The 23,714-nt window shown below is 39.7% G+C and overlaps 1 protein-coding gene across 9 annotated transcripts in view; it reads right to left on the reverse strand.

Moving 5' to 3' along the window:
• The window catches only part of GXYLT1 (glucoside xylosyltransferase 1), a 104,695-nt gene that overhangs the window by 46,294 nt on the left and 34,687 nt on the right, over positions 1–23,714 (reverse strand). For 7 of the 9 annotated variants that reach the window (XR_009156016.1, XR_009156018.1, XR_009156017.1 and 4 more), the window contains 2 exons: positions 21,967–22,218; positions 20,732–20,855 (listed from right to left, as the gene is read on the reverse strand). Coding sequence is in view for 6 of the 9 variants with exons in the window: in XM_058190131.1 (XP_058046114.1) it covers positions 20,732–20,855; positions 21,967–22,218 (376 nt within the window). In the remaining 3 variants the exon portion in view is untranslated. Of the gene's footprint in view, positions 1–14,263; positions 14,618–20,731; positions 20,856–21,966; positions 22,219–23,714 lie in introns of those variants that run through there. The other 2 variants (XM_058190132.1, XM_058190128.1) reach the window with 2 other exon arrangements.

A 23,714-nucleotide genomic window follows, 5' to 3' on the forward strand; every position in this document is an offset into this window, starting at 1 on the left:
GACTACCCCTGGCTTAGGCCATCAACATGGCCCAGTTCTATGCCAGGTCGATGTATAAGTCAATAACTATATGCTGCTAAAAACTCTGTCCAGACTGTGATATTTGAGCAGACTGAGTATTCCGAGAATCACAAGGCTTATGATCATTTGGAAAAGTGAGTCCTGCCTGTTTGGTTAGAAGAGAACTCCAGTGTAGAGATAGGGTGGCGACTGGGTGGGAGTAGCAGTGATTCAGCATAATATATCTAACCGCTAAAGTGACAAAGAAGAGAAAGGAGTAAGGAAGGACTAAGCAGTTTAAAGAGCAGGGGGGACAGGGGGAGTCTCTGAAGAAGAGGAAAAGTGAACAAGAAGAGAGAGCTGACAGCCCAGAGTGACAGGAAGAGTAGGAGGAAGGGGGGAGAGCGGACAACAGACTGCCATGATTGCAAGAGAGGCTTGAATACCCGAGTTTGACAGCGGAGAAGGATTTTATTGCTGTAACAGAACTCTTGAAATTTGGGTCTGAGGGACCAGACTAATCTAAGATTAATTGAAGATGGAGAAAGACAATAACTTTACAATCGAGACATTGAAGACCCAGGAGAAATAAAGAGATCTAAAATTGGGTGAAGATATAAGGATTCACATATACCTAGGACCAATTCATGGAACTTATATCTAAGGCATATTTTTCACTTATTACTTTCTATGGACTAACTTTAAAGTATTTAAGAGGATTTAAAAAGATTAAATATATCTATTCAGTATATATTTATTTATTTATTTATTAGTGGAAATCTAAGCATTTATGAGTTAATAATATTTACAAACTTTGTAGGGCAAGAAGTGAGAAATATAATATATTGGTATCTGTATTTAGTTATTATTTTATTAATCTGGAAACTTTTAGAACTATAAATAGAATTAATTCTAGATATATATTAATCAACTGAGTATTCTAAATCTTTGACTTATTTATTTGCATAATATATATAGATTAATTGTGAATTATATGTATAGTCATATCCTTTTTTTTACCTTTTTCTGATAATTCTGATAGCTTTATTGTTATAGTTGATCTGCAACAGGACTAGATATTACCAGTGGAACTGAATGCTTAATGCTTAATATTTAATAAGACAAAGCAAGTAAAAAGGGGAAATAAACAACAACTGATAATATAAATTGGATGATAGTGTGGGATAACATCTATAGAATATTGGAAGAGCAAAACAGGGTTTTGAAAGAGATGATGAGCATCACAACGACGACCCTAAAGGAAGGGGAAAAAACAGCATCATATCCAATGGTAACAACATCCTCTCTATCAAACCAATGGTTGACGGAGGGGTCGTCAAAGATGGAAAAAACTAATATGTCCCCAAGCGTGCAAATGATGCAAGATACATGATGTTGATCCAAGAAACAATGATTAAAATGCAGGAAACAATGTTTAGCAACCATGGAGAACTGAAAGTGATATCCAGAAACTGGACAATAAAATGAATTCAATATAGGAAGCAAACCAGATGAACGAAGAAAAAATGAACATAGTAGAAGCCAAAACAGAACAAACGGAAAAAAAAGTATATCTGTTAGATCAGAAATTGATAGCAATCAATAAAGATCTTGAAGATTCAATAGTCCAGTTGGAAATGGATCTGGCATCCTTCTACTTAAGATTTCAAAATGCGAGGGAGGAAAATGATGCAGATATAAGGCAAATAATGGCAGACATAATATCAGAATCTCTTCAAAGAGATAAACAAGAAATTCTTAATGAATTGGACAAGGTGTACCGAATCCAAATGAATTATGCTAGACGCCATAAACTGCCCAGAGAGGTTCACATTAGATTTGCCCGAAATAAAATCTGGGACATTGTCTGCAACATTACACGAGAAGAACCAATGATATATAAAGAAAAGGAAATCATTACACTAAAACAAGTCCCGAGAATGGTTAGAGAACAACGTAAGGACTATCGTTTTCTGGCTTCACAATTAAATAAATGAAATATCTATTTAGATGGATATTGCCAGAAGGAATGCTTGTCTTGCAAGGCAAAAAGGTGAAAATTGACAGTTTAGAGATGGCACAGGATCTTTTTAACCAATTGATGGTTAAGGAGGAAGATCAGAGTAGTAAAGAAGAGATGCAAGTCAAGAAGATTCACAGCAAAGCCAGGAAGCGAAAGGAGGAGCCCAGGAAGAGAGAAGTAAAGAAGAAAAGGAAGGGAAAGAAATAGGAGGTATTAAAACTAGAACTCAGATAGTTACAAGGTCCAGTAGATATTAACACACGGCTGATAGAGAATAAGATGGGAGATTTGAAATTATTATCGATAAACATGAATGGATTAAATGCAACGGCAAAAAGAAGACAAATATTCACAAAGTTAGTTAAGCAAAAAGCAGATATTGTGTGCCTCCGAGAGGTACACATCCGAAAGCAGGATGAAAAATATCTAGAGTATAATTAGGGAAATTATATACAGCACTGGCAGAAAAGAAGAAGAAAGGAGTGGTGGCTTACATCAAAGAAGGAATAATAGCCAATCAATTCTATGCAGACCCAAAAGGAAGAACTTTGATGATAGAAATAAAAAAAGGAAATATACCAATTTTGTTAGTAGTAATTTATGCGCCTAGTAAAAATCAGGGAGAATATTATAAAAAATTGCACGAAAAAATAATTGCGACAGGCTACAGGAATATATGTATTGTGGGTGATTACAATGGGATAGTCGACATGAAAAAAGATTATACTAGCAATAAAAAAAACAAGAAAAACAGAAACATATTACCCAAACCCTTTTTTAGAATGATAGACAAATTAAATCTGATTGACATGTGGAGAATTCTGCACCCAAAAGAAAACAATTTTACATTTTATTCCAATCCTCATGCATCAGCCTGCCCCAGATCAGTGTTTGAGAAAATAAAGACCCAACTCCATCATGCTGAAGAAATTGGTAATTTATACCAGACAAGTCTGTATGCAGTACAAGCAAAGCTGGAACTGGAAGTAAATCAAAACCACAGAGTCATATTCTCTCCTGAACCCTCCCCCTACTAGAGGTCAATACAGTAATAGTCCAATGTCTTCTTCCTCCTCGGCCACGTGTAGTTTCACTTCCGATATTCTCCCTCTGTCAATCTTCTGGATGGAATGTGGAGCCAGCAGCTGCCGTTACATTCACGCGCCAAAACAATTCAAACATCTATTTAAAAAGGCTTTTTCCCTCTCCCACACATGCAATGTCAGCCGACGCTGGAAACAGTGAAAACCTCCCCCCTCCTCCATAAGGCATGTAAGACACTGAGTAGAGCAAACTTTTAACAAGGTAATAAAACAGTCAGATAATCTAGTAGGAGAAATACACTTAATTAAAGCGGAGGCTGACGCTTGGTCCGGAATCGATATGATTTGGATGAATAAGGAATTAGGCATAGAAATAGAAAAAATTGAAATTTCCCCAAATACCTGGGCAGATCATAATCCCCTTGAGATAATTTGGAGAGGCTAAAAGGAAAAAAGTAATAGATGGATGTTAAACCCTCAAGTTTTAAAAGAGACAGAATACATAGAAAGAATAACAAAGGAATTGGCATTATTTTTTAAAGAAAACAAAAAAACATACTTCCCTAAAAAATCTGTGGGATACGGTGAAAGCTTATTTAAGGGGGATAACAATAGCTTATATGGCAAAGAAAACAAAGAAAAATGGAAAGAACATAATACCCTAACGAAAGAAATTGAAAAATGGGAGAACCAACTACAAATAAAACCAGGAAATAACTTAGCCAGAGAAACTTGGAATAGGGCCGGAATAGCTCAGGCTGTTAAGAAGCCTGTTATTAGAACACAGTAGCCTGCAATTACTGCAGGTTCAAGCCCGGCCCAAGGTTGACTCAGCCTTCCATCCTTTATAAGGTAGGTAAAATGAGGACCCAGATTTTGGGGGGGCAATAAGTTGACTTTGTAAAAAATATACAAATAGAATGAGACTATTGCCTTATACACTGTAAGCCGCCCTGAGTCTTCGGAGAGGGGCGGGATATAAATGTAAACAAAAAAAAACTTTGACTTTTGCTAGACATGAATTAAATTTATTAGAACAAGCAGAAATTGCAAGAAAATTAAAATTTTCTAAACAGAATTTCTTTGAACAAAACTGGACGGTGGTTGGCTTACAAGCTGAAGGAGGAGAAAGAGGAAAGAATTATCCAATAACTATACGATGAGATGGGGATTCCACAAAATAATGAAGAAAAGAAAAAGAGAATAGTACAAGGTTATTATATGAACCTTAAAAACAAAAGGAAACAGCAAAGGATAAAATTGATAATTACCTATTGGAAGAAGAGTTTATGCTGCTAGAAGAAGAAAAAAGGGCAGTGTTAAATAAAGAAATAACACTAGAAGAATTGAGGAAGGCAATCCTAAAACTTAAAAACAATAAGACACCAGGACCGGATGGTCTTCCGGGGGAGGTCTATAAAAAATTGAACGAGATTATAGAACCAGTCCTATTAGAAATATGTAATGAAGTTCTGCAAGAAGCAAAACTACTAAAAGGAACAAAAGTTAAAGGAGAAGAGTTTAAAGTACAGGCCTTCGCAGATGACATGGTATTCATCATTGAAGAGCTTTTGGAATCTCTATTTTGGAATAGAAAAATATCGGGAAGTGTCTGGACTTAAAATCAATAAAGGGAAAACTAAAATGATAGTTAAAAAATTTAATAACCAAACAGAAGGAAGAATTGGAAAAGGAAATGGGTTTACAAATTGTAAAAAAAATCAAACACTTAGGGATATGGCTAACAGCAAAATTTATTTATTTATTATTATTTATTATTTAAATTTGTATACCGCCCTTCTCCCGAAGGACTCAGGGCGGTTCACAGCCAAGTAAAAATACATAATACACTATAAATACAATTAAAATACTATTAAAAAACTTATTAAATTGGCCAGAATTAAAATTTAGAAATAAAACCCATTAAAAACCCATAAAAAACTAACCCAGTCCAGCGCAGATGAATAAGTGAGTTTTAAGCTCGCGGCGAAAGGTTCGGAGGTCCGGAAGTTGACGGAGTCCTGGGGAGAGTTCGTTCCAGAGGGCAGGAGCCCCCACAGAGAAGGCCCTTCCCCTGGGCGTCGCCAGACGACACTGTCGCGCCGATGGCACCCTGAGGAGTCCCTCTCTGTGAGAGCGCACGGGTCGGTGAGAGGTATTCGGTAGCAGCAGGCGGTCCCGTAAGTAACCCGGCCCTATGCCATGGAGCGCTTTAAAGACGTTCACCAACAATGTTCATCACTTAAGGAGGACAATTATATGGTATTAGCTCAAAAATTAAAGATCAATTTGGAAAGATGGTGGAGATTACAACTATCGTTTTAGGTAGGATAGCAGTTATTAAGATGAATGTCCTACCTAAATTGCTGTACTTATTCCAGACAGTCCCCATTATTAGACAGAATTTTTTTGGGAGAACTTAGTAAAATTACCACAAAATTTGTTTGGGTGGGAAAGAAGGCAAGAATTAAATTATCCTCTCTTTAAGATAGTAGAGATAGGGTGGCTTTGGACTTCCAGCATGGGAACTTTACCACAAGGCGGCATCTTTGGTTTGGATAAGGGAATGGATCAATGTAAATAATAGAAGAATTATAGCATAGGAAGGCCACGACTTACAAAAGGGGTGGCACACCTTCATGTGGGATAAAGGAAGCAAGACACATTCATATTTTCACAGACATAGAATAAGAGATGCATTGGTATGGAATTGGCAAGACAATTGGAAAAAACACTACATGAAAATTCCTGGCTGGTTATCCACTATGGAGGCGATGATCCACCCCATCACACTAGACATACAGTCATGGCCAAAATTGTTGGCACCCCAGAAATTTTCCAGAAAATAAAGTATTTCTCACAGAAAAGTATTGCATTAACACATGTTTTGCTATACACATGTTTATTCCCTTTGTGTGTATTGGAACAAAACAAAAAAAGGCAGGAAAAAAAGCAAATTGGACATAATGTCACACAAAACTCCAAAAATGGGCTGGACAAAATTATTGGCACCCTTTCAAAATTGTGGATAAATAAGATTGTTTCAAGCATGTGATGCCCCTTTAAACTCACCTAGGGCAAGTAACAGGTGTGGGCAATATAAAAATCACACCTGAAAGCAGATAAAAAGGAGAGAAGTTCACTTAGTCTTTGCATTGTGTGTCTGTGTGTGCCATACTAAGCGTGGAAAACAGAAAGAGGAGAAGAGAACTGTCTGAGGACTTGAGAACCAAAATTGTGGAAAAATATCAACAATCTCAAGGTTACAAGTCCATCTCCAAAGATCTAGTATTGCCTTTGTCCACAATGCGCAACAAAATCAAGAAGTTTGCAACCCATGGCATTGTAGCTAATCTCCCTGGGTGTGGACAGAAGAGAAAAATTGATGAAAGGTTGCTACACAGGAGAGTCCGGATAGTGGATAAGCAGCCCCAAACAAGTTCCAGAGAAATTCAAGCTGTCCTGCAGGCTCAGGGAGCATCAGTGTCAGCGCGAACTATCCATCGACATTCAAATGAAATGAAACGCTATGGCAGGAGACCCAGGAGGACCCCACTGCTGACACAGAGACATAAAAAAGCAAGACTACAGTTTGCCAAAATGTACTTGAGTAAGCCAAAATCCTTCTGGGAAAACGTCTTGTGGACAGATGAGACCAAGATAGAGCTTTTTGGTAAAGCACATCATTCTACTGTTTCCCGAAAATGGAATGAGGCCTACAAAGAAAAGAACACAGTACCTACAGTGAAATATGGTGGAGGTTCAATGATGTTTTGGGGTTGTTTTGCTGCCTCTGGCACTGGGTGCCTTGACTGTGTGCAAGGCATCATGAAATCTGAGGATTACCAAAGGATTTTGGGTCGCACTGTAGAGCCCAGTGTCAGAAAGCTGGGTTTGTGTCCGAGATCTTGGGTCTTCCAGCAGGACAGTGACCCCAAACATACATCAAAAAGCACCCAGAAATGGATGGCAACAAAGCGCTGGAGATAGTGAAGTGGCCAGCAACGAGTCCAGATCTAAATCCCATTGAACACCTGTGGAGAGATCTTAAAATTGCTGTTGGGAAAAGGCGCCCTTCCAATAAGAGAGGTCCAAAATTCCGGGTGAGAGGTGTAAGAAGCTTAATGATAGTTATAGGAAGCAACTGATTTCAGTTATTTTTTCCAAAGGGTGTGCAACCAAATATTAAGTTAAGGGTGCCAATAATTTTGTACAGCCCATTTTTGGAGTTTTATGTGATATTATGTCCAATTTGCTTTTTTTCCTGCCTTTTTTTGTTTTGTTCCAATACACACAAAGGGAATAAACATGTGTATAGCAAAACATGTGTTAATGCAATACTTTTTGTGAGAAATACTTGATTTTCTGGAAAAATTTCTGGGGTGCCAACAATTTCGGACATGACTGTATATGATTGCGCAGAAATGGATAGGCTTACCATAGAATTACAAGAAAAAGAATACTGGGAAAAGTGGTACACATGGACAATCATAAAAATAGAAAACAAAATATAAATAAGGCTATTGATGATTAGATGTATATAATGCATACAGAAATTATATGGAAGATAGATCTGAAATATACAATAATGTCATGGTTCTGTTGAATATGTACAATTGTTATGAAAAAAGAAAATCGTAATAAAAATAAAAAAAACACTGTCCAACGCTTCATTCTTGGGGACAGGACTTGCGGTGTTTGCTGGTCCCCTGCAATTAGTCCCAATAGTGGCTTATGATCTGTCACTAAATCAAATCTCCTTCCATCTTTGATGCAAGATGGCGCCGACGAAGGCTGCCTCAGTGAAAGGCTCTCTAATGGTTTCTTTATTTCTAATTGATCTCTGTGACTCACTATGGATTTCCTACTCACGAGACCATCTGCTAAAAATTAAGCAACATTTCTTTAAGGAGCAGCTTTCTTTGATCTCACCCCTGCCTGTCTTTACAAACACAGAGGAGATTCTAACACAGGAGGAGGCAATTCCCACGGAGCCATGGATTACTAAAAAAACCAAACGACGGAAACAAAGGAAGAGGGGTAAACGAGCTGGGATCTTAAACAGACTAAGAAATCGCGTTAAAACTCCTCTGCCTTCAATTTTCCTAACAAATATACGCTCACTTGCAAATAAGATGGATGAAATACTCCTCTTAAACAAATACTATTCTGATTTTCGCAATTCAGCAGTCCTATGCTTCTCTGAAACCTGGTTAAATGAATCAATTGAAGATAGTAGCCTGAACATTCCAGGGTTTCAGATTGAACGATCAGACAGGATTATAGAAACATCTGGTAAAAAGAAAGGAGGAGGCTTATGCCTACATATTAACAACAACTGGTGTCAAGATTTTAAAATAATTTACAAATTCTGTGACAACAATTTAGAGACTTTAATTATCAACTGCAAACCATACTATTCGCCTCGTGAATTTTCCTCATTTCTTCTAATTGCTGTTTATGTCCCACCACAAGCCTGTATAAACAAGGCATTACGAACGCTAGCTGACCAAATCAGGAGGCTGAAGCCAAACACCCTGATTCATTGGCCATTGTTTTCGGAGATCTAAACAAGGCAAACGTAAGGAAAGAGCTACCAAAATACTTTCAGCATGTCAATTGTCCCACCAGAGGCAAGAATACTCTAGACCATTGCTACACAACACTAAAAGATGCTTATCGGTCTTTACCACGTGCAGCTGTAGGACACTCTGATCATTGCATGATTCACCTTGTACCTGCTTACAGGCAAAGACTTAAAACCACAAACCAACAATTAAATCAGTGAAGACTTGAATGGAGGAATCAAAATTAAAGCTACAGGCATGTTTTGACTGCACTGATTGGAATATTTTTGAAGATACCTATGCAGACCTGGATGAACTCACAGATACTGTAACATCATATGTCAGCTTCTTTGAAGACCTATGTGTACCTACAAGGAACTTGCGAATATACAGTAACAACAAACCTTGGTTCACACCTAAACTTAAGCAGCTACGACATTCCAAAGAGGAAGCCTACAGAAAAGGTGATAAAATGCTGTACAATCAGGCCAGAAATGCACTAACAAGGGAGATCAGAGCAGCAAAAAGAAGCTACTCTGAAAAGCTAAAGAATCAGTTTTCAGCAAATGAACCAGCAAACATGTGGAAAACTCTTAAAAATATCACCGGCTATGGCAAACCTCCTTCCCAGGCTGAAGGTAATCAACAACTGGCAGATGACCTGAATGAGTTTTACTGCAGGTTTGAAAGGAAACTACAGCCACCTATCTCCACAACCCCCATCTCAGACACACCAACAACAGCCAAGCCTCCTACAACTGACCCCATTTCATTGGGTTCACAACCTCTAGTGATCACAAAAAAGGAAGTGCAGGACCTATATCACAGACAAAAGCCAGGAAAAGCTGCAGGCCCAGACAAGATAACTCCTTCTTGCTTAAAAGTCTGTGCTGACCAATTGGCCCCCATCTTCACCCGTATTGTCAATAAATCACTAGAGATGTGCTATGTTCCTTCTTGCTTCAAATGCTCTACCATCATCCCAGTGCCGAAGAAGCCCACCATCAAGGAACTGAATGACTATAGACCAGTTGCTTTAACATCTGTAGTCATGAAAACCTTTGAAAGGCTAGTGCTTTCCTACTTGAAAACCATCACGGATCCACTGCTAGACCCCTTGCAATTTGCATACCGAGCAAATAGATCAACAGATGATGCTGTTAATATGGCTCTGCACTACATCCTACAACATCTTGAGTCTCCAAAGACCTATGCAAGGGACCTCTTCGTAGACTTTAGTTCAACATTCAATACCATCATTCCAAACACTCTTCTAACTAAGCTAAACCAGCTACAGGTACCGGAACAGACTTGTAAGTGGATCACAAGCTTCCTAACAAACAAGAAGCAGCAGGTGAAGCTAAGCAAGATCACATCAAATACCTGTACAATTAGCACAGGGGCCCCCCAAGGCTGTGTGCTCTCCCCACTTCTCTTCTCTCTGTATACCAATGACTGCATCTCCAACAATCCATCTGTTAAACTACTGAATTTCGCAGATGACACAACAGTGATTGGTCTCATTCGAGACAATGACGAATCCGCATATAGACGAGAGGTCGAATGACTAGCCTTGTGGTGCAACCAAAACAATCTGGAACTGAACACGCTCAAAAGGGCCGTGATGGCTCAGGCTGTAAGATAGCCTGTTATTAAAACACAGCAGCCTGCAATTACTGCAGGCTCGAATCCCACCAGGCCCAAGGTTGACTCAGCCTTCCATCCTTTATAAGGTAGGTAAAATGAGGACCCAGATTGTTGGGGAGGCAATAAGTTGACTTTGTAAATATACAAATAGAATGAGACTATTGCCTTACACACTGTAAGCCGGCCTGAGTCTTCGGAGAAGGGCGGGATATAAATGTAAAAAAAACAAAACAAAAACCATAGAAATGGTGGTAGACTTTAGGAGAAACCCTTCCATACTTCCATCTCTCACAATACTAGACAACACAGTATCAACAGTAGAAACCTTTAAATTTCTAGGTTCTATCATATCGCAAGATCTAAAATGGACAGCTAACATCAAAAACGTTATCAAAAAAGGACAACAAAGAATGTTCTTTCTGCGCCAACTCAGTAAGCTCAAACTGCCCAAGGAGCTGCTGATTCAGTTCTACAGAGGAATTATTGAATCTGTCATTTGCACCTCTATAACTGTCTAGTTCAGGTCTGCAACCCAACAAGAAAGACACAGACTTCAGAGGATAATTAGAACTGCAGAAAAAATAATTGCTACCAACCTGCCTTCCATTGAGGACCTGTATACTGCACGAATCAAGAGGAGGGCCGTGAAAATATTTACAGATCCCTCACATCCAGAACATAAACTGTTTCAACTCCTACCCTCAAAACGATGCTATAGAGCACTGCACACCAGAACAACTAGATACAAGAACATTTTTTCCCCGAAGGCCATCACTCTGCTAAACAATTAATTCCATCAACACTGTCAAACTATTTACTAAATCTGCACTACTATTAATCTTCTCATCGTTCCCATCACCAATCTCTTTCCACTTATGACTGTATGACTATAACTTTGTTGATGGCAATCCTTATGATTTATATTGATATATTGACCATCATTTGTGTTGTAAATGTTGTACCTTGATGAACGTATCTTTTCTTTTATGTACACTGAGAGCATATGCACCACGACAAATTCCTTGTGTGTCCAATCACCTTGGCCAATAAAATTCTATTCTTCTATTCTTTAAACGTATTCATGAAATCTCTTAATTCCAGCCACGCAGCCAATGCCTCTTTATCAAGTTGGCTGTAGCTCCTCTCGGCAGGTGATAGTGTCCTAGAAAAGAATGCTATTGGAGCCTCACGACTGTCTGGAAGGCGATGACTCAAAACTCCCCCAACTCCAAATGGGGATGGATCACATATCAGGACTAATGGCACACGGTCACTAAACTGAACTAAGACGCTATCCGAGGAAATTAATTTTTTCATCCCCCACAAATGCAACTGCTTCTTGGTGCCTCCATACCCATGGCACCTTTTTCCTCAACAATCAATGTAGTGGTTCAGCGACAGATGTCTTTTGTTGCAAAAACACACTATAGAAATTGAAGAGCCCCAAAAGGGCCTGGAGTTCCATCTTATTCTTTGGTGCTGGTACAACCTGTATTGCTTCTACTTTATCCTTGGTGGGATGCAATCTGGACGCATCAACCAGGTATCCCAGGAACTCGATTTGATTTACTGCTACTTTACACTTTTCCTCCTTTACCTTCAGTCCAGCCTCTTGAAATCTTTGTAACACTAGTCGTAGTCATTCAAATAATTCAGTTTTACTGGTAGCAGAGATGAGCACGTGATCGAAATAGGGAACAACCCCAGGATGCCATATAACAAATGCTCCATCAGGCTTTGAAACAATCCTGGGGCCACGCTCACCCCAAACTGTAGGTGGCGGCAAAGGAACACCCCCTGATGTGTTATGATAGTTTGGGCTTTGGCAGTGCTACATGACACTGCAGGGATCTGCTGATATGTTTGGGCAAGATCTAACTTTGCAAAGATCTTAACACCCCCCCCCAAGCGAATGTAACAAGTGCTGCACCACTGGTTAACAGATAAACGTTATGTTGAAGATCCCTATTCGATGTACATTTATAATCCGCACATTTTCTGACCGACCCATCTGGTTTCACGGGCATCACAATAGGGATCTCCCACTTGGCGTGGTCTACCAATTCCAGTATGCCTTGCTGTATCAATGTATCTAGTTGTTCACCACCTTGGGCTTTAGTGCAAACGGCACCCTCCTTTGTTTCATCCTTATTGATGCCACCTTGGGGTCCAAACTGAAGGATATTGGGGTACCCCTACATTCTCCCAACTTTCCATTAAACACATCAGCGAACTTTTTACTTAACTCTCCGATAGTTTCTCCCTGGATTTTATGAACCCCGGTAATATCTAACTCCAAAGCTGCAAACCAATCCAGTCCCAGGAGGTTAGGCAGTGCACCTTCGACAACAACCAATTTAAGTGGCCCGATGAAGTCTTTATATTCTACATGGAATGTTCCACTACCCTTGATGGGGATGTTATTTCCTTGATAATCTTTCAAACGAATACGACTATGCATAAACTTCCGCTTGGCTCCATGTGGCACCAATTTCTGTAGAGTTTGCCAGGATATGATTGTTGTTGCCGACCCCATATCCACTTCCATCTGGCAGGGCAAGGACAGTAATGTAAATTTTACTACTTCTTGGAATCCCAGTTTGATTGCTCACCGTCTCTGAATAATAGGAATCCATGTTAATAGTAAAACACTCGTCCTCTGGGGTTCTTAAGCTTCGGTGGGTCACGCTTTCCCCCTCCATTATGAATTGAAGTCTGCCCAATTGGGGGGGGGCAGACAATGTGGCACGGCAAACTTATGCTAGGTGACCCGTCTTCCCACACCGTCTACAAATGGTATTTTTATGGTGACACATAGCTCTTGGATGGTTTCCACTGCACCCTATACATGAGGAGAACTTCCGATCCTCTTGTCAATCTGCGATCCTTGCTGGCTGCTCTCAACCGATGGACATCATCATGATTATCTCCCTTATCTCCAGTGTCCTCCCGTAATTCCACCTCTCCCCGATGGACGATTTCCCCCCTTCTAGCCACCAGGGGGCTGCCTGACTTCTGTATCTCTTCCGTCGATCTATTCGATGATTCAGCAGCTTGCACCTCCTCTACTGCTGTCTGTAGCGTTAACGTTGGTTTTGCACATAATCGTCTCTGTAACTGAATATCCTGAACCCCATAGACCAATCTGTCTCGAAGGGCTTCATCTAAGCTGCTAAATTCACAAAATAGCTACTTTTCTGAGGGCCGCCATATAACAACTGATAGACTCACCTTCCGCCTGGTCCCTATGGTAAAAAGCATGTCTTCTAGCAATGCAAGATGGTTGAAGAGCATAATTTCTCTCAATTTGCTTAATAATATGTCCCAAGGAACCGTCTGCAGGGGTTGGGGCGCAGTGAGGGCCCTTGCCGTCTCAAACACTTTTTTTCCACAAATGCTCAAAAAAAGTGCTCATTTACGATTGTCTGTGATATTTGTATAGTCATTAGCTTCCAATATACAGTCAAAAAGGATTAAATAAGAATCTCACGTCTGTGTTTCAGGAACAAATGGAGCAAACTGTGGTGAGTTAGCCATTCTCTTTCCAAAACAGTCACCAATCATGCGTGCCTCCTTTTATCTCTATGTCCAGCAGTCCCTCCTCTGTTGCCAATGGAATGTGTAGGTCGAAACATAGGCAAGAAGCCAAACTTCCAGTAGCAAATGTTTTTATTAAGATAAAACTAGATTGAAACCAGGGGTGAAATCCAGCAGATTCTGACAGGTTCTGGAGAACCAGTAATAATAATAATAATAATATTTTAATTTGTATACCGCCCTTCTCCCGAAGGACTCAGTAGCGATTATTAAGTCCTTATTAAGATAAGGACTCAGTATAAACCAACATGCAGTTTCCGGGTAACAGCCCCTTTTTAAAAGGAAACTGTCAGCCTTTAACCAATAGCTTTAAAATATGTCCCATACATGCATGGCAGAAAAAAAGCCTCTGCTCACGCCTGCATGAACATAACAATATAGTACATAATTTCTAATCTATTGTATTCTGTCTTTTCTTTTGAAGTAGAGGGCACGTGTGTTTAGTCTAAGGCCTCTTCATAACTTCCATCTCATTCCCCTTCATTTTCATCTTCAGTCGTCTGTTTCTAGCATCATCACTACTTTGTTATCTTAACAGTAGGCCATATCTGAAAATGTTGGGTGTGCAGACAGCAACAGGTATCTGCCAGTCCCAATTATGTTGCTCATATGAGTGAACATTCCCAGTCTTGGGTTTTTTTTTTTAGAAGCCATTACAGATATCACACTCACAGGAAGTCTAGCAGCATTAACACTGACAAAGAAAATAACATTTAACAAAAAGAGAAAAACAGCTGAACCTGTGAAATGAAACAAGCAAAATGTTAAAAAATTATTGTCAGCCTCCACTCCAACCTTCGTATCTCTTTGTACTTCTTATATCTAGTTGTAGATAGTATGGGATTGTATTTCTAATGTATATAGCTATTGGATTCAAGTTAAGTAGAGAGAGCCCTTTAAGAGTGTCGGTCTGACATAATTAAAGGTGGGAGGGGTGATTGCTATTCTGAATTCAACAGGAATGTTTGGCGCGAACTCTAACGGACATTGCATTCCTGTTATGATTGACAACCAGAGGCCTGCGGAAGAAGATTACCACGGGACCACGGGAAGGAGCTGGCATTGGACCAGACCTGATGACCTTTTGGGAAAGGGGAGGGAGGAACAGGGTGATGCAGATTGTTAGCCATATTTTGTCTCAGATTCAACTTTCCACCGCTAAACATAGCTGCTATCCCGATGTATCTAGTAAAAGTACTTTTCTTTATTTGCAAATGAAGTCAAGGTGTATTTCTTTCCTAGATATAATCAGAGGCAGCCTGACATTAAGTTGAATCTCACAGCATGTCGACCATTCAGGATTCTAACCAGAATACCGAGGGGGCCGACAGGAAAAATTTGATGGAAAGCCAGACGCTTGCTGAGCCGAGGGAGGCGTCTGGAGGAATTTCTGCTGACACTTTTAACCCTGAGCTGGAAGACTGCAGAGCTCGGTGGATAGAGCAATTAAAACTGGAAGAGAAAGGGTGGAAGCCGGACACTGAAGAGCTTCCGTCTGGGGTGACAAAAAGAAAAAAAAAAAAGAAGGAGAGACTTTCAGATTGGAAAGAGGAAGAAGAGATAAGGGACAAACTCCAGCTGGAGGAGGCCTTACGTCTTTTCTGTGAAGTGAAAGTAAGGCAAGCAGCTCGCCACAGGTATGAATCCCCTATTCAGTCCTCCAGGTGGGAGGGAGAAGAGGAGGAAGATAATACAAAGGGGCCAGCTGGAGGAGATTCCCAGGGTGGAGAGATTTCTGAAGGCCCAGAGTCGGAACCCCTTTTCCCAGAGGCAGCTGAATTGGATGGGGGTCGCACGCCACCTGCTGATCAAGCAAGGCTGCGCAGGGGAAGGAAAAAGCCAAAAATCCCCCCCATATAAGAGAAATTTGTTGGGAATGCCAAGGAGTTAGAATTATTCCTGGCGATAGTGAATGACCACATGATAGACTGGGGGGAAGATTATTGGTCACAGGCGGCACAAGTTAGAGCTGTGACCCACAACTTGACCGGAAGAGCAGCTGCATGGTTTGTGTCACTATATACCAACCACTCCCCCTTACTGCAAAACTACAAACATTTTATTACTGCGCTGAGGAGAAGGTTCGAGGACCCCCTAGCAGAGCAGAAGGCCAAAGGCCGGATGAAAACCATCAGGCAAGGGAGAAGGCCGGTGGCGGATTACAACCAGGAGTTCAGTGATCTAGTTCCCTTGATGAGAGGATGGTCAGAGGTGACCCTGGTCGACATTTACAAAGATGGTCTGAATGGAGATCTCTATGAACTGTGCCGGGTACGAGCCTCTCCAACCACGTTGTACGGCTGGTACACCCTGGCAGCGGAGATGGAAATCGAACTGGTGAAAGACCGTGGCAGAAGACAGCGCACTGGGAGATCGTACCCGGGCCATTCTCCTGGAGGCCCTTCTAGGGACGTTCCTAGACCGGAGGTAGGGAGACAACGTTCGACTGCGTGCTACAGATGTGGGAAAGAAGGCCACCGAGCAGCCGACTGTCGGGTGAAGCTGGTGCCGAGGACGACCTCTGGTGGTGAAAAGGAACCAGTGAAACCAACTGCTAACGCGCGAAAGCCGGCAAAAGTGGGAGAGGGCGTAGCCAAGAAGGGCACGCCCATCAGGGAGGATTGCGAAGCATCGACCGAAACTGATGACAGCAAAACCACGTCAGAGTCCGATGAAGACCTTCTGGTGAGTTGGACACGGGGTCCCTTGGACATTCCAGTCAATCTGCATGTACCCTCTTCGGGTAATAAGGGGGAAATGTTAGCACTACTAGATTCTGGATGTACTAGATGCATGATCAGTCCCAAACTAGTAGAGAAAATGGAACTAAAACTGAGAACCCTAAGTAGGCCCATAGCGTTTGCCCAGTTGGATGGCTCTGTGGCAGGGGGAGGACCCGCCCACTTCGTAACATAACCCATAGAAATGATAATAGGAGACCATCGCGAGATCCTAAACTTCATAGTAGCCCCAGGGATGGACCAACCCCTATTGCTAGGGTTGTCATGGCTGCGGAAGTGGAACCCCCATATTAACTGGAGGACGGGAGTCTTACGTTTCCGCTCTAGAACATTAAAAGGAAAAAAAAAAAGAAACCAAGGAGGGATCTACCATGGCCCTGTTCCAAGTTACGATGGGGGCAATGATCGAACGGATAGACGGGGAGGAGAGGATACCTAAGGAATACTGGGACTTGCGAGAAGTCTTTAGTGAGAAAGCATCAGACGTTCTACCTCCCCATAGGCCTATTAACTGTGCCATAGACATCCTTCCGGGGGTAAAGCTTCCAAAACCAAAAGCTTACCCCATGACCCAAAAGGAATTGGGGGAGCTACGTAAATTCATAGACAAAAACTTAGAGCGGGGGTTTATCCAACCGGCTAGGCCTCGTGTGGCTGCACCAGTGATGTTCCGAGAAAAGAAAGAGGGCTCTTATCGCCTTATAGTTGACTATAGAAACCTAAACGCCGTGTGCGCCGAAAACGTATACCCCATGCCGCTCATGAAAGATATGTTGACACATTTAGCAAAAGGAAAATTTTTCACCAAATTGGACCTACGAGAGGCTTACTACAGAGTTCGTATAAAGGAAGGGGATGAATGGAAAACTGCTTTCAATTGCCCCCTAGGGTGTTTCCAGTTTCGAGTTTTACCATTTGGACTGCAGGGAGCGCCCGCAGTTTTCATGCAAATGATAAATGAAATACTCCATCAACATTTGTTTAAAGGAGTTCTAGTCTACCTTGACGATATACTTATCTATACAGAAACAATGGAAGAACATATTAAACTAGTAAGAGCAGTTCTTAAAAAGTTATTATCTGCAGAACTTTATTGCAAACTATCCAAATGTGATTTCCATCAAACCAAAATAGACTACTTAGGGTATCGCATATCGGCGGATGGACTAGAAATGGACCCAGAGAAAGTGAAAGCTGTCTTAGAATGGGCCCCCCCACGCACACGCAAACAGTTACAAAGTTTCCTGGGATTTGCAAACTTTTATCGTCAATTCATCCCTTCCTTCGCTCAAATTGCTTTACCTATCACCAACCTCTTAAAAACTAAAGGAGATACAAAATCCAAACCATCATTACCTCTTGAATGGACAATGGAATGTCAAGCAGCGTTTGAGAAGTTAAAAAGATTGTTTGCCGCTGAACTTATTTTAAAACACCCAGACATGGATGTTCCTTTTGTGATACAAGCTGATGCAAGTGATGTAGCAGTCGGCGCCGTTTTACTCCAAAACAACTCCGATGGTAAACTACAACCTTGTGCTTTCACTTCTCGAAAATTAACTGAAACGGAAAGACGATGGGCTATTTGGGAAAAGGAAGCATTCGCTGTCCACTGGGCTCTTCGCACATGGAGACAATTCCTAGAGGGTTCTAATCATCCTTTTGAAGTTTGGACAGATCACAAAAATTTAGAAGCGCTAAAAACTCCTAGAAGACTTTCTCCCAAACAAGCCCGGTGGGCGCAATATTTTAATCGTTTTAATTTCTCCTTACATTACATTCCGGGAGGGAAAAATTTTTTGGCAGATGCTCTTTCACGTTTGCCCCAATACAATGGTACTCACTCCGAAGTGGTTCAGCCAATACTTCCCATTCAACAATTAGCAGCTCCAGCTATAACCCGAAGCCATACCAAGACCGAGTCATCCCTACCAGATGAACTAGCTAACTTGTTTAAGGAAGCTTTGAAAACTGATGACTGGTTCTTGACGCATTCGCATGAATGCACACTCCGTGATGGACTAGCTTGGATAGGACCGAAGCTGTATGTTCCTTTGTCACTTAGAGAAACCATCCTACAACGGTGCCATGATGCCAAAATGGAAGGACATTTTGGATTTGTAAAAACCCTATATCTTCTTAAAAGACAATTTTGGTGGCCAAGTCTGAAAAAGGATGTTCAATCATATATCTCAAGTTGCCCTACTTGCGCATCATCTAAAAGGCCTCCAGGAAAACCTCCTGGACTACTTCAAACAGTAGCCTGACCAGGAGCTCCTTGGAAAGAAATATCCATGGATTTCATAGTGGAGCTACCCGAAAGTGCTGGCAATACTGTGATTTGGGTAGTGACAGACCTGTTCTCCAAACAAGTTCATTTTATTCCATGTTCAAAGATACCCTCCTCAAAGACTCTAGCGAAGTTGTTTGTGCAACACATTTATAGACTACACGGCATGCCTGAACGCATCATCTCAGATCGCGGAGTTCAATTCACTTCTCAATTTTGGAAAGACTTTTTACGATTGATTGGCTCCACCCAAGGATTAAGCTCCTCCCATCATCCTCAGACTAATGGAAGTTGTGAACGCTCGAACTCGGTACTGGAACAATATTTACGTTGCTACATTAACTATCAACAAGACAATTGGGCAGACCTACTACCTTTTGCTGAAGTTGCTTACAATAACTCAATTCATAGTAGCACAGGATTTACTTCTTTTAAAGTAGCTTCAGGCCAAGATTTTGTTCCCATCTCAGAACTTCCCAAGGAGAAAACCACGGTTTCCTCCTTATCTGAATGGATAGATCAAATACAAAGCACATGGAAGATGACTCGCAAGGCGATCGATGACGCTCACCATGCACACAAGAAACAAGCAGATAAAAAAAGATCCCCTGAGAACAAATACCAAGTTGGTGATAAGGTTTATCTCTCCACCAAATATTTACAAACCACTCAAAAATCTAAAAACTAGGACCTAAGTATGTGGGACTTTTCCCCATAGTGAAAATCATCAACCCCGTAACTGTACAACTAGAATTACCAAAAACTCTTAGAAGAATTCATCCTGTGTTCCATGTCAGTTTGTTGAAACCGGAACACACATCCACTTTCCGTGCTGATCATATACCCCCTCCTGTACCAATTCTCATTGAGGGCGAACAACATTTTGAAGTAAAAGAAATCTTGGATTCCAGAAAACATAGAAATAAGATTCAATATCTTATTGCTTGGAAGCACTTCCCTTTATCCCAGGCCGAATGGGTGAACAAGGAAGATGTTCGTGCTTCAGAAAAAATAGCTCAATTCTATAAAAAATATCCTGACAAACCCTAACTTTTCTTTTTCTTTCTACGACTGACGTCCTTATTGCAGGAGGGCCGAATGTCAGCCTCCACTCCAACCTTCGTATCTCTTTGTACTCCTTATATCTAGTTGTAGATAGTATGGGATTGTATTTCTAATGTACATAGCTATTGGATTCAAGTTAAGTAGAGAGAGCCCTTTAAGAGTGTCGGTCTGACATAATTAAAGGTGGGAGGGGTGATTGCTATTTTGAATTCAACAGGAATGTTTGGCGTGAACTCTAACGGACATTGCATTCCTGTTATGATTGACAACCAGAGGCCTGCGGAAGAAGATTACCACGGGACCCCGGGAAGGAGCTGGCATTGGACCAGACCTGATGACCTTTTGGGAAAGGGGAGGGAGGAATAGGGTGATGCAGATTGTTAGCCATATTTTGTCTCAGATTCAACTTTCCACCGCTAAATGCAGCTGCTATCCCGATGTATCTAGTAAAAGTACTTTTCTTTATTTGCAAATGAAGTCAAGGTGTATTTCTTTCCTAGATATAATCAGAGGCAGCCTGACAATTATATTTATGTAGTTATTTACCAAGCACATCTAAATTATATTAAAGTAACCAAAATATATTTACAAACCTCAAGGCATGTCACAACTTTTGTACACCCCTAATGTTTGGAAATTGAAAGTTGAAAAATTTGACAACATAAATTTTTTGGGAGCACTTTAAAACACAGTATAACACAAATAGCAATATCATATTAAGATTGAGAATTAAAATTGCATTTTTAAAAGCAACTTACCAGGATTATGAAAAAACATAATGTTCAAAAGATCCTGATCACCCCATGTTATATTCAACTTGTATTTTTTCAGCAGCGGCATGAGAATTTCTTCCCAACGTAATCGTACTGATGTCATATCATTCTTCAAAATCAAAATACCAGAATTAATAGTAAGGGGATTTAGATCCTACTTTTTATGATAAAATATATGCTTCTTTAATTTTTATCATACAATGCCTCATTTTTATGCAGTATTATGTCACAGTAATAAGTCTTTCCAATTTAAATAGGCAATGTTTTTAAAATAATTAAATATTTATAACAAATAAAACCAAAAGAATCTTCAGTTTAGATTCTACCAGATTAAACTACAAACTTCTAAAAGTACAACAAATATACCCAATAGTCAATATAAAATACTTTCCAAAAGTGAGTGAGAAAGGATATGCAAAAAGAGATTTATGCATTTTAGTGCTGTCTCAATGCATGAAACATTTCTAGATTAAACAAAATAACGTTAACTATAAATATCTAAATTTGAAAATGGCACACAAATCTAAAGAATAGTGTCAATTTTCAAATACAAGGTTAAATCCTGGGTCTTCTGATTGCTTTTTCTTTTTTTTTTTAATAAAATCTTTCAGGGCACAAATGATACATGGAATCCAAAGGCATGCTAGAAAGCACCTAAAAGTCATATTTTTAGTTCAAACATTCTAAAATAAAAAACTGGAAAGGATAATAGATGTTGTATTTCTGCACCCTGATTTGGAGTTTGCATAAGGAGTAGAAAACTAGATTACATTTTTACATTGGAATGAAACATTTCATGAGTCTATTACTTATGAACAATGTCCCTAAAGAGAACATTATTTTGGATAGATTGTGAGAATGAAACAATTGTTTTAAAATGATTGTACATAATCTTACATGCATTCTGAGTCAATAGTCTAATAGCACCACCTTCAGGTTAAATTGTATACATACTCATAGTACAAATTACTGAGTCAGTTTAACATGAAGTTTCAAGATAAAAGAACAATGAGAAATGAGTAGGTAGGAAAAAGCAGAAGAAAAATGAAAAAAAAAAACCTACAAATGACAAAAAGTATTCCGTTAAAAAACATTGAGAATCAACAATATATGGTGTTTATATGGGATTAGTTAGAATCCACTCTGAGATACCACTAAAAAACATGCTGCTTTAATTTACAGAAAAGTACCAAAAATGAAAAAGAACCAAAGCAAACTACCTTGAAATATTTTCTTCTAATGCGGGTCATGTTCATTAACATTACTCCAGAATTGATTCCAGTTTTTCCATAATATGGGTGCCTAGCAAAGCGATTATACCACCCAATACGAGGTTCTTCATGCTCTGGTGCCATAGCAGCAATCTGAGTAGAGTTGAATTTTTTCAGGAAAGACCATATATCATCAACAGGGCTTAAGAACAAGATATCTGTGTCAACATATAGTAGAGAGTCCACCTTACTGAGGATTAACTATAGAAGAAAAATTTTTGGAAACAAAATTAACATCAAACACTGACATTTTATTCAATTTGCTATTGTAGAGGTTCTGTGATTATAGAGCTACAAAAGTAGCTATTTAAACATTTCTTTATAAAATTATCTATTTTTTACTTTGATTAATTGAATATAATGCATACAAGAGCATGTTAACTATGAGATGATGTTGAATTTAATTTTTTAAAATAAGCTGTTATATTAGCATTCAATTTTATTTTTGAAATGTTACTGGTTTTCTGTTTTCCTGCTTTTAATATTTGAAGCTGGACTGTTATAAAAAAAATTGCTTAATCTTTGTTTCCCATTCAATATAAAGCTCAAAAAAGCCTAAACTTTGTTTATCTGAATGTTCCAATAAAAAAAGAATAAAAATTATAGTCCTAGACATGAATCCTAAGTTCATGAGTCATGGCAAAAAGGAGTGTCTCCAAGGAAATATCTATACACGAATAAGTCCAAAACAATAAAGAGGCTGCTGAAGTTGATGAATGATATTAAACAAATCAGCTGCTAAGTGAAGATGGCAAAATAATAACAGGTAGCAGAAAACAGGCATAGCATCTTTGATTTTGCTTCAGTCTTCCCAAGAGGGCGTATATTCCATTAATGAAATGTGAAGAATGGGCAGATTGATAGAAATATAGATCAGGGAATATATTTACTGTAAGTGAGCTTAATTTCCAAAAGCCAGAAGAATTGCATAAGGTGGTATTAAAAGAACTTGTTAATTATCTAGCTGAACTTTTACAAATCATTTTTGCGAAAGCTTTAGAACTAATTAAGCATCAGTGGGCAAAGGTTGCTTCTACCTTCAAATAGGACGAAAAGAATGCAAGAGCCACAGAACTTTCAGTGTTACAGTGATGTTTGAGAACATTCTAGAATAGTTCATAAACTGTATTTTTATGTCAGTCTATCCATTTTATTGGGTTTAAACCCATTCCAATCATTAACTGACTTTGAGCAATTTACAATACTATCTAAATAAACAGGATTAAAACAACAAAGATATAACCAAAAAATTCAATGTTATGTTGTACATTAAAATATTTTATGCCCATGAAACCCTGATTAATTTTATATTCTGATACAGGACGAATCTTTCATTTTATTCCCCCTCCCCGGCTTAATAAAATAACTAGTTTTGAATGCACTATAATAGTCCAAATAGACGTAAATGGGTGTTGGTCTTACCTGATACACCCCTTTTCTGATGGGAAGGAGTGACTCCAGGCATGGGTACCACTCTGTCTTCTGGCTCTATGGACAGGGTTCAAACTTAAGAGACGCCCCCTTTGTAGACCTCCCACTTTCAACGATGTTCGACGAGGGTTCCGAATACTGTACCTGTAACAACACCCCACGAACACCTCCCTGACCAGACCCTTTCATTAGGGTGGGGCTGGAGTCACTCCTTCCCATCAAAAAAGGGGTGTATCAGGTAAGACCAACACCCATTTTCCTGTATG

The sequence above is a fragment of the Ahaetulla prasina genome, chromosome 7 (genome assembly GCF_028640845.1).
Source record: "Ahaetulla prasina isolate Xishuangbanna chromosome 7, ASM2864084v1, whole genome shotgun sequence".
In the NCBI taxonomy this organism is placed as follows: Eukaryota; Metazoa; Chordata; class Lepidosauria; order Squamata; family Colubridae; genus Ahaetulla; species Ahaetulla prasina.